This window comes from Perna viridis, chromosome 8 (assembly GCF_037379345.1).
Source record: "Perna viridis isolate PV_CMFRI_1.1 ecotype Kerala chromosome 8, ASM3737934v1, whole genome shotgun sequence".
Classification (NCBI taxonomy): Eukaryota; Metazoa; Mollusca; class Bivalvia; order Mytilida; family Mytilidae; genus Perna; species Perna viridis.
The window spans coordinates 26,926,926-26,939,237 of record NC_142452.1 but is presented as its reverse complement, the minus strand read 5'-3'; the positions used below and the strand labels follow the sequence as shown (position 1 = coordinate 26,939,237).

At 34.2% G+C, this 12,312-nt stretch overlaps 1 protein-coding gene across 2 annotated transcripts; it reads right to left on the bottom strand.

Annotated features, from left to right (window-relative positions):
- Positions 1-95: 95 nt before the first annotated feature.
- On the bottom strand, positions 96-12,312 carry LOC148610036 (cytochrome P450 3A24-like). 2 transcript variants are annotated; one of them, XM_088541953.1, is made up of 14 exons: positions 12,154-12,312; positions 11,665-11,761; positions 10,879-10,931; positions 10,337-10,433; positions 9,543-9,659; positions 8,534-8,622; positions 7,900-8,048; positions 6,958-7,082; positions 6,362-6,458; positions 5,308-5,465; positions 4,293-4,381; positions 2,264-2,401; positions 770-932; positions 96-253 (listed from the first exon to the last, which is right to left on the bottom strand). In XM_088541953.1, the coding sequence occupies exons 1-14, from the start codon at positions 12,234-12,236 to the stop codon at positions 179-181; spliced, it is 1,530 nt and encodes a 509-aa protein (XP_088398079.1). In that variant the 5' UTR covers positions 12,237-12,312; the 3' UTR covers positions 96-178. The 2 variants fall into 2 exon arrangements, with proteins under 2 accessions (XP_088398079.1, XP_088398080.1); XM_088541954.1 differs by lacking the exon at positions 2,264-2,401.

Below are 12,312 nucleotides of genomic sequence, written 5' to 3'. Positions count from 1 at the left end.
CAATCATGTGGTGAACGGATGGACTTAAGAATAACAAAGTACCCCTTACTCATCAACCAATGGTATAACTACATATATATAATAACACAATGCAATTCCATATTGTCATGTATTTAAGATTTAAATCAAAATCTGATCGCTAAGTCATTTAGTAGTTAATTCCTTACACGGCACGCTTTCAGCGTGGCTGCACTTTCACCTTGATGCCATTCTGTGCTCCAATCAGAAATCCTTTCTCAAATACAACAGGAACCTACAAATTCCAAATTCATCGAAGTTATAGGTTAATATGTTTGTAAAAGAATATAAATGGTTTTGGACACAATCGGTCTATGCAAATATTCCAAACAAATATTTTATTTAAGATCAAAAACAAATCCGCAGCAATACGACTGCAAGTAAATAATAACCTTTGATACGCTTTCCTTTAAATTCATCAAGACCGTTGATTACGGGGATGGTAACATATTATGAGCATTTTGTAAATCCAGACGTCTGTTAAACATGTTTAAAACAAAATGGCGGTAATATATATAATAAACTAATGATCAGTATTTCCTTATCACAACATGACCATGCAATAGATTTAATTATTCAATCAGGTGACAATAGACTACATGTTTTTTTTTTCTAAAAAAAATGTTTATTTCAACTTAAGTCAATGGGTAAATTCCCCTACGCGTTCAGGCACTGCTAAAAGGATAAACAATTGACCACTGACAGCCTATAGAAGAACTAAATTAAAACAATGATCCAACACATCTCTTACCTCAGTTTCGTCACATTTAACAAATTTAACACTTTGAAGCATGCGTACAATCGCCATCTTTGTTTCCAACAAGGCAAGTCTCATTCCAACGCAAATGCGTGGTCCTACTCCAAAAGGCAAGTAAGCATATGGATGTCGGTTGGCCTTATTCTCCTCGGAAAATCTAAAGAAAGAAAACAGGCTCTGCATTAGTAGTCATCAACCGAAGCTCTGATATATGTATGACAAAGACGAAATCACTGACGTAAATGCATGATTTCTTCAATGTGTGGGCCGATTTTTTTTTTCTAAATTACTGCATTTGCATGCTATTCAGACACTACCATACCGTGGCAGAAGAAAACAAAATGAAAAAGTATTTCAATGCTCCCAAAAATTGTTTCTGCGTTACCTCTGAAAAACAATTGAAGCCCAGGCACCGGTGACCTGCACAAAAATACATTTCTTACTCATGAATACTCAGAGACAACACTTGCAGTATGACTTGTTTTTCACATTTTCAACAGTGCAGAGTCTAGGTGTAAATACTCTCTTTAACAGAAAAAAAACAAGAGGCTCTCGAAGAGCTTGAATCGCTCATCTTGCAAGCCATGCCCTATTAAATAAGTAAGTAAAGGTATCATGCTTTGTTACCAAGTTTGACAAAACATTGCCAACAAAAAGCATATATTGATGAATGATTTAAGTTCACTATAAAATGATGGAAACGCCTTACCGTGTTTTTAGAACCTCTAAAAAAATCTGGGCTGGGGTCCCCCTATGCCCTAGAGATTTCAGAGAGTTGTACACGACAAAAGAAAACTATTTCAGTGGCCATAATTCCTACATTATTTCCTACAACAGACAACAAATAATTTTGAAAATTTCGGCGTAGGTCCGTCTTCTGTTGGCAAACAATTTTAATTTCCATCAGAATTTTGCGAAATTCAACGGTTTTTGAGTTATTTGAAAACAAAATGTATTTCGCCCCATATGTTCTATTATTAGTAACAACGGCCATATTTTTCACCAATCAAATATTCAAACGGTCATTTTGTGCAGGATACCTTAAATAAGTAATATCAACTTTCATTGAATTCTGTGAAGTAGTTTCTGAGGAGATGTTGTTTTAAAGAAATAACATCAAAAACAGCATAAAATGTCCATAAAGGGCAAAAACTACAATATGGGTCAACATATTTTCACACAATTAAATCACAGTTAGATTTCATCATGCTGAACATGTCAGAATTTTGTGAAACCTAACGGTTTTGGAGATATATGTAAAAAAAACTGCTGTCTGACTCCTATGTTCTATTTTTAGATATGTCCGCCATTATTTTCAAAAGATCAAAAATCCAGTCATTTCGTGCAGTATACCTTGAGGAACAATCATATTAAGTTTCATTCAAATCCATTCAGTAGTTTCAGAGGAGATGTTTGAAGAATTGTTAATGACGGCGACGACGACGGATGCCAAGTGATGGCAAAAGCTCACATGTTACATATACAAACCGTTCCGGGTCAAAGGTCTCTGGATCATCCCAGAAATCAGGATCTCTATGTAAATAGTATATTGAAACAGTAACATCAGTCCCTTCAGGTATGGTAATTCCATTCAAAGAAATGTCTTTCCTGGCTTCTCTGAAGAACCTTTAAAAGCATTTTGTGAAAAATGCATTTACCTTCATCTAATAATCCTCCCGTTCTTCGGTTTTATAGGGAAGGTTTAAATCTCAAAATGATCAATGGGGTATTGTGTGAAAAGGTGAACTATTTTGGTTTAAAGTGAGTGAGTGAGCCTGTCGCACAAGATCGCTGGTTGTTTGTGACTAGGGAGCATATGCATGAATCAGATGTGGAATTATGTTTAATCTAAAATGTAGCTGTTATGGTTCATATTAAATTGATTTAATCAGGAAAATCATCATTAAAATCTAAAAGCCGACGCCAATACTGACGCCCGACGTAGTCTTGCCTACCGCAACCCTTGGTCGAAAGTCGCTGGCGAGACAAATGTTGATTTAAAAAAATGTTTTAATGAATTCAGATGAAATGTTTTTGAAATGTATACATGTATAGGTAATAGGTAATAGGGGATTGTAAAGAAAAATGTTGATAATGACAGAGGACAATTGGAAGTTACAGTGTAACACTGTTGTTATATAGGAGTTTAGTATTAATTTTATTTTTACACTTCATATACAAACAACATCAATCCACTATATAGTGAATATTTACTGCAGTTGCAGATCAAGGGGAGAAGGCTTCATGACATTTGAACCTTCTCCTCCCTTCTTCATGGGAATATTTTGTTCATTACATAATATTTTTTGGCAAAATTGGAAATAAAAGCCTGAAAACCAATCCCACTCTTCATCTCAATTTATAATTTTCTGGATCCATCCCAATGCTGAGCCATCTAAAATGTAGGCCCGTCTTCAGAAAGTAAAAAATTATGTTTGAAAATGCAACACTACTCTACATGTACGTTGGCGTTTATGTTCTTTAAATTATTCCAAAAAGAAACGTGGATAAGGACTTGAGAAAGGGACACCAAAGATCAAAGTTCCGGATCATGGACAAAGCAGCAAGGATTCCCCGAAAAAGAAGTAATTTGAGATTTGTACTTATTGAGGACCCTATTCTTCATAGGGAAAGAAGATATTACAAGTGCAGTTGCGACATATTATACACAGTACATGTATGATAATCGAAAATCTGCATTTTTTTTAAAGTACAATGTAGATTTCGCGATATTTTGCATAATCATACGAGGTATTGCAAATAATACCTTGTTGCAGGGGCATATAGTCTTAGCACCTCACGGACAAATAATACCTTGTTGCGGGGGCATATAGTCTTAGCACCTCACCGACAAATAATACCTTGTTGCGGAGGCATATAGTCTTAGCACCTCACCGACAAATAATACCTTGTTGCGGGGGCATATAGTCTTAGCACCTCACCGACAAATAATACCTTGTTGCAAGGGCATATAGTCTTAGCACCTCACCGACAAATAATACCTTGTTGCAGGGGCATATAGTCTTAGCACCTCACTGACAAATAATACCTTGTTGCAGGGCATATAGTCTTAGCACCTCACTGACAAATAATACCTTGTTGCAGGGGCATATAGTCTTAGCACCTCACCGACAAATAATACCTTGTTGCAAAGGCATATAGTCTTAGCACCTCACTGACAAATAATACCTTGTTGCGGGGGCATATAGTCTTAGCACCTCACTGACAAATAATACCTTGTTGCGGGGGCATATAGTCTTAGCACCTCACTGACAAATAATACCTTTTTGCGGGGGCATATAGTCTTAGCACCTCACTGACAAATAATACCTTGTTGCGGGAGCATATAGTCTTAGCACCTCACTGACAAATAATACCTTGTTGCGGGGGCATATAGTCTTAGCACCTCACTGACAAATAATACCTTGTTGCAGAGGCATATAGTCTTAGCACCTCACTGACAAATAATACCTTGTTGCGGGGCATATAGTCTTAGCACCTCACTGACAAATAATACCTTGTTGCAGGGGCATATAGTCTTAGCACCTCACTGACAAATTTCTCAAGATACTTCATTTTCGTAACAGCATCATAAGATGGGAATTCCTACAAAGAGATAAATAACTGATATCATTTCATTTATATAAGATAATATTGACAGTTTGTTCAGAGAGTCAAGTTAAATATAGCAGAGGTCAGGATCCTGTAAAACCAGGGATTTTCCTACCTGATACCAAGTTACCGGGAGTGTTTAGTAGCATCTTAGTAAGCATGCTAAATATACCAGAAGTAAATATATTCAAGGTTGTTGAAGTAAGCATATTACCCTTCATACACGAAGGCTGGGTATATTGTACATTGTAGAACTTCTGAAGCAACCTTTAGCTTCCTATATCAACTTTCCTTTATTTTTTATGATGTTAATTTTTTTTTTTTTGTAGTTGATTAGTTCAAATGCTGTTCATGAGAGGTAACTCCTTGAAACACATGTGCAGCATACCTACATTTACCGTTTTCATATCAGATTGGTATTTTCGTAATTTGCATTTGGTACTTCCGTCTTGAGCCCACTTGATAATTTCGTGTTTAATCGTGAATTATTTTAACACTTCATCTACTTCATATTTATGAAATGAAAGACAATTAAAGCTTCAAGAATTCGTTCAAATTTTGGTTTTCAAATGCTTCTATGCACATTTTCCAGTTAGAATTTATTTCTAATGCGATGGAAAATTTACTATACAATTTTACGTTTATTCGTCTTATCCTAGACAAAATAGTCAGATATCGTAAAGTGTTTCCTTTCAGTTGCTATATTTGTTTGATAGATTAGGCCAGGTTGGCACATTATCTTTTTTTTATCATTATGTTTTATTTCATAAGGTTTAAAACACAGTTATAACGTTCAGAAAGCATATTAAATGTATTTCACAAACAACGCTACAAACAATTTATGCAATTTTATATCTTAAGCAAGAACTCGCATTTACCTAGGAGTCTCTTGACTTTCTCGCTTACATGTAATTGTTTACCTTTCCAATAGTATCATCTATTTCCTGAATCAATTTATCTTGTACATCAGGGTTCAGTGCGAGACAATAAGTAGAGTAGGACAGTCCTATTGCCGTGGTATCAAAACCAGCCGAGAAAAATATTAAGGAATTCACAGCTATCTCATCCTCCGTCAATGCTGCGAAATGATGAAAATGGAAATGTGGGATATAACACTGAAGCATAGAGGGAGAAACCAATTGACAAAGCACACTCACACTCGATGGTATAATCAAGAAAACAATTAAATAATTCGTTGACTATTCTTTTCGTTATGTTATATTTCAGATCCGAAAATGTTAACAGTAACACTTGTTTAGATATACGTAATCGGTAAGTTTGGATCTTCAAAACTAACATGGCTAAAATGTAAGTGACATATACTGTGAAAGTACTTCAATTCGTCAATACCAATTTTCGTGGATTTGGGAAGAAACACAATTAACTTCGTAGATTCTAGAATTCGTGGTTGACGTGAGGTTTTCAGTTTACACATTAATGGGATTCTCCTTTTCGTTGGAAACCAAATTTCCTGGTTTGGCCTACCCACGAAATCCACGAAAATGGTTACCCCATGAACAATAGTACTTCCCAACAGTATACACTCACACCGAAAAGTTTATTTTATAGACAGTTTGAATAGGATACAGTAACAAATACTTATTACTACGCCTGTACCTAAATTTAATGTTAATAAAGTTCTCCTAAATTAAAAAATAAAGGCTTCTAGGTGATTTCACAGCACAAATATGTTAAGAACAGGAAAAAGAGAATAACTTGGTGTATCTGCGCATAAGTACGTGTAGTTACATATACATGTACATCCACCCCAATCTACTGGTTTTCAATAAGTATAAAATATTTAAATCAGATAAATAAAAATGTATCTAGTTTGAATTTATATAGTTGTCAATCTATTGAAATTATGATGAATTATAATTAATAAACAGTAAGCAAATTTTCAAAACTTTTAACAGAGAATTCCAAATCATATAGACCTTATCAAGGACAATTTCAAGTAAATAGACATTGTACCTCTATTTCTAAACTTTGATAGTCCTTTTCCAATCACGGAGTCTGAAGCTGTCTCTGTTAAATCCTCCGTCACTACTTGTATAAAATCCTTATACACCTGAAGTTATAGCATGTACGTATATAATATCACGGTATGTATATGTATTTACATGTAAAACATAATGACAGTAGTTTCGTAGTTATATATTTTTATTGCTCGAGAATGTTTAATTAGTCCATGGTCAAGTCGTGATCTTCCTCTTTGTTTGTCCCCTACTTTTTATGACGTTCCAAATTTTCCGTTTCACCAATGTTAGGCTAAGTACACTTAAATGGTAGATTCTCATCCAACCTTCACAAAAATATGGGACGGTTGGGAGGATTTTACTTTTTATTTTTTTTTATTTCTTACATGTGTACTTAATATTTGTTAGCCTAATTTTATTTATTTGAGGTATAGATAGCCACATCAGTTTCAGTGATGAAACATCGTTTTAGGGATCAACAAATGATACTCGATGATGAGATTTTTCAAGTTTTATCGTGCTAGAGTTGTCTTTCTTTCAATTTGATTTGTCTAGATTTCTATTACAGCGGACACTTGGTCCAATACTAACCCCTTTTTCCTTTTGTCTGTCTTTAAGAATGTCTGACACAACCTTTCTAAAAAACGGTTCTGTGCCTCCAAATTGTGGAGCCTCAAACAAAGCAGTCATGATACTTTTCATGAACGGGAAAGTCACTGAAAAAGGAGAGAGTTTCAGTATTCATGTATTATTCATGTACAAATAAAAACAAACTTAAATAGAGAAACCAACCTCATAACCATGACAAACAATGCATTTTGTGTATTCTACACGTAAATTCTTCGGCTACCTTCGTTCAACAAGAAAGTGCATCACTTGTCAAAACAGTAACATGTACATGTTATAATCTTCTTTAAACAGTATCTACTCAAACAGGCCTTGCTTTGAACACATATTTGATTCCAATCTTCATATAAAGATTAATCGAAATCCTTTGAACTGAAGAGTTGCGCTTACAATGTGGTGCAAAAAGACAGTTTCAAAGTATACCACAACTAGGTCCGTAGTCTACAAGGACATCATCCAACTTGACTGGTATAAATAACATATCTATCCATAAAGCCTCTCTATAGGATATAATTTGTTCCATATCATATATCCTAACTACTGCCACAATAAGAATAAAGCAGAGACATAGAGCAATGCCTAACTTGGCCACTAACTCAAGACAGTGGGTTATACAATTCCGATTTGTAAATGTAATGTAAACCAACCCTCTATCCCTAAAAATGAAGATGAATTATATGGCTTGCATGTCCTTATTACTTTCGAAAATTAAAATCAATCTACAAATTATAATTTTCACAATTTAAAAAATTGTGTCCAATTACTTGAAGTGTTTGTTCTGCAGTATTGCCTGTCTAAGCTTCCTGTGTTGTGAATGGTTTCTATATGTACATTGTACATGTACATGTAAACAGTTTTTTTTTTGATAAAGTATAAACATACAATGTAAGCTGTACTAATCCTTACTTGTTACTAAGAAAAACATAACATTGACTTGTGTTCGCATGGCTTGCCTTGCCTTCTTCAAAAACTGGTTGTCTTTTTCTTTCTGTGAGTTGACCTGAAGACCGAAAGCTGTACTGCAAATCACATCTAGAGTAAAGCCACTGGCTATCCTAAGAAACAAATTGTTCTATAAACATAAATGACTACAATAATACACATCCTGAGCTTATGTTCATTTCCTTTTGTTTAATACCCTATACTTTCCAGTTACAATAACCATAAAACTAAAACCGCTGTAAACAACGAACTTTTCTTTAAAAAAACATACTTTTGTTACTTTGTATGTATGATTTTAGTTACTTTATGTTCTTTGCTGTGTATGTCTGTTTTCCATGTCTGGTCTTTGTCCCTGGATTACATTCTTTTGATTACCCCTATAACCTTAGTTCCCTTGATTACTCTTTTTAACACACAACACAAGATCGTTTTGGTAATCAGATAATTTACAGAGACGTTGAAATGGGCTAAAAATAAGGGTGAGTCGGTATATCATACATGCAAGCCCGTGAGTTTTAAAAAAATATTACATGTTACAAAAGTAGGAAATGCAACTTTTTAAAAAGCTTAAAGTCATATGCAAATACAAGACACTTACTTTCTCATGTCGATGACAGCGCCCTCTTTTGATTGTTCTATTATGTTTTCAACGAGATCTTCACAACACTTATGAACTAAAGGCGTCATCTGTTATACACATTTAAACAAAATCATTTCAAATTCAGTCCCACACCCTATTTGTACGTTTGGAGTATGAAAGATGAATGTTTGTCATGCGTCAAGTACGGAACCAATAAAAAATGAAGACACAAGTAAGACATCGGTGAGCAACGGCTCACTAGTGCCCCCCTCCCCCGCTTTTTGGCAAACAGGTAGTAGATGTCATACATGTATACATGTATACGAAAATGCAATCCATGATTCAGTACAACCATATGAAACTTTGTATAAAATATAAACAGGTTGTGAAACATCCTGAAAAAAATAAGCAGATGAGAGAGGAATCTGCAAAAGGAGGCACGGTACAAGTCATCATGCAAAGGCAATATATCAATCTAAGTATTCCTTCGTTTAGAAGCTGAGACATCTGTTGCGGAAATTTCAATTACGCATCATCTAAAAATTTACAAATTCGACCGGTAAACAAGAAGTAGATTGATGAGGAACCCGATAAATGGAGGCACGGTACAAGTCATCATGCAAAGGCAATAGACCAGGCGTCGGTTTCACAAAAAGTCGTAAGTGTGAAATTGATCGTAAATCATCACGTCACAATGCTATTTTAGTTTATGACGTCATTAGTTACGATCAATTTTACACTTACGACTTTTTGTGAAAAAGGTAGGGAGTGGGGTATAGTTCACAACAACAAGTTTGAATAGATAATCAACAAAAATAAACTCAAAACTAATATAATAATTAACAAATAAAACTGCAATATGGCTAACTTGATTGTCAAAGGAATAACGTGCAGTTGTTGATTTATGAAAAAGGTGAGTTTTTTCATTATATATTTTCAAAATTGATTGACGCCAAGTGTTAGCTACATGTACATGCATAGTTTTTTTTTGTATTGAAAGATAACAACAACAAAATACACAACTTACATTTTTAAGTTTTCCGGAGGTAAACGTTGGTGATATTTTGCTTCTCAAAAACTTCCAGTAGTCATCTCTAGCTACAGTTATAGAATGGCGGAAAAAATCATCTGGTTTGATGACATCCTATTGAAAATTATTAATAAATTTAACATTAAACTCAGTTGCATGAATTCTGAAGGGATGTATTGTACTTTCCATGTCTTCAATTTATGTATTTCCAATATATTTCGACAATTAAGTATCCAAAGACAAACCAAACACATGGCACTTGATGGATGAAAAATTCTCTCACTTCTAAAGAATAGTACTATTTTAAGCCATGTGAGATTTCAACACCAAGAGCAACAAAATACAGGAACAACTAAACGATACATGTATATATTAACACAGAAAAACAAACAAACACAGAATTAAAGGAGGACAAGTACATAAAATAAAACTATTGCAGTAATGCTGACTTCCACAAAACGCCGCTGTTATTCTTAAACAATTAAGGGAGAAATGGTCTCAGCATCCCACGTTCCTTGGGATTATGGCAATGTTTATAGACATTTTTGCTATTTATTGCAAATCGAACACGTTTATTTTAATGCGATTTACTTTTGTTGTGTCAATACAGGCATTCTTACAAAACCATAGCACAGTTAAACACAACAAATCGGACGACTTATGCGACATAAATGCCCAGTTGGGTTTATAATACATGATTACGGTTTAGAAGGATAATATATACATAAATATTATTTTATTCATTCTGATTTGAGAAAAGGAAGAAGAAAGTGTACCACTGCTATACTTACAGAACGATTGGTAAGGTTTGTGAAGTCTTTAATGAACAAATCCCGTATGATATCTGGGTCAGATATTAGTAGTGTCGGGCGAGTTCCTTGGTAAACACTGCAGTACAGAGACAAATAGAGTGATACAAGTAAGACAAAGACAGTTAACTGCGTGTATAATCTTTCTTCAAAGATCTATTCAATCAAAATTGATTCCAGCTACATGTATTTATTCACAATTAAAGTTGATCAAAAGGTTGTGGAGAAAGTGGCTGTAAATTTCTATCCAGAAATTTATCACATTGATATTATAGACATATTTTTTTCATATCATATTATTCATATGATTTAAGTTTTATTATTTTGGTATACATGTAACAAGATGCAGTATTGAAAATGAAAAATGTACCAGCTCCGGGATCGAATCACATGCTAATGTACTACGCAGGCTTAACACCGGAGATTTTTATTTTATCACTAAATGCTTGTAAAAAGTACCTAAATAAACCTATCTGATACTACTGGTACCTAAATCAACCTATCTGATACAGCCGTACACTTACCCTACAACCTTTCCATACTTCTTGATTAGATCATAATCTGTGGCAGCAAATCCCTGAGAAAAAAAGGCAGTCAATATGCTAAAAATAAATAAAAACATGCTAATCTTTAATTATTAAGGAAAAAAAGACAAAATCGCACGACTCAGAAGAAGGGTCCAGCACCAGCGCAGGGAGTGCATAATCCATATTAACTAATTACACGTATAATATTTCATTTTTAATGCAAAAAAAATAATAGTGGGTACGAAGTGTTTCTTGAATATTTATTGGGCTCACTCTATCGTTTGAACAAAAAATACCTTGTATCGTCCTTGTGATACATGTATCATATTTTCAGACTATATATATATATATATATATGTTTATTTCATGACATATGCAAAACTGATAAACTATAGGTAATAGTCAAGTGAAATAGATAAAAAAGAAACTCCGTTGTACAAATGACTATTGCATACATAAATCACGTCCCTATATATCGCTTCCATATTCGGGACACACCTATATTCGTACATGTAAACGACATGTCAAATGTGTATCACATGTAATATCTACACTCCACCTATATCACTTCTCGGGGATGTGGCCCTTCGGGTGATATTAGGGGTTTTAGTTTGATACGGAATGTGCAACAGTTTCATATTAGCCCAAGAGCTGGGTTATAGTTATGGGGTCCATAAAATATATACATACGAAAGATATATTTTAGTGACATTCAATGGGAACGTGGCTTTTTTTGTCATTCTTAGTCACGTAATAAAATGAAAAAAAAGACATATATCTTACATCCCTTGGTAGAGTCTTCAGTAAGCCTAAGAATGGGTATGGTTTAGGGCCTGGTATCCCAAGACGTTTCCATGTATTATGTCGCCAAACAGTATATCTGGAAAAAAAAAATCAGTGAAACATGAAATATGTAAAAAAAAAAAAAAAAAAAAAAAAAAAAAAAAAGCGACAGCAGTGAGATTTAAACAAATGTTCTATAAAAGAAGAAACTGCCCAATAACGACAAGGAAATTGAGTTATCCCTCTTCGGTCGTTTTCGCGACAAATCATAAACACGATGAATGAACAAATAAACATGTATGAAGTTTAAAAAAAGACCTTTGTCCAAAATTTTCACAGATACATCGAAGGATAAACATTGCGTTTGTTCCTGAAACTACCAGTAACCAATTGTATGTAACATGAATGCACTTGCAGATCTGATGTCTGCATACTCTCTTCAATTTATTTGAAAGGAAAATTTATATCTATGCTGAATATGAAACTTACCTGTATAGTGCGAATAATATCAACAATATAACAATAATAGGGAAGCTCCATAGAGGTATGTTAACAAGACCTAAAACCTCCATCTAAGCAACATGCGGTCTATGTACAAGTTTCACTTTGATGATACAGAAATGCGCGATCGGTTATTTATAGATTATT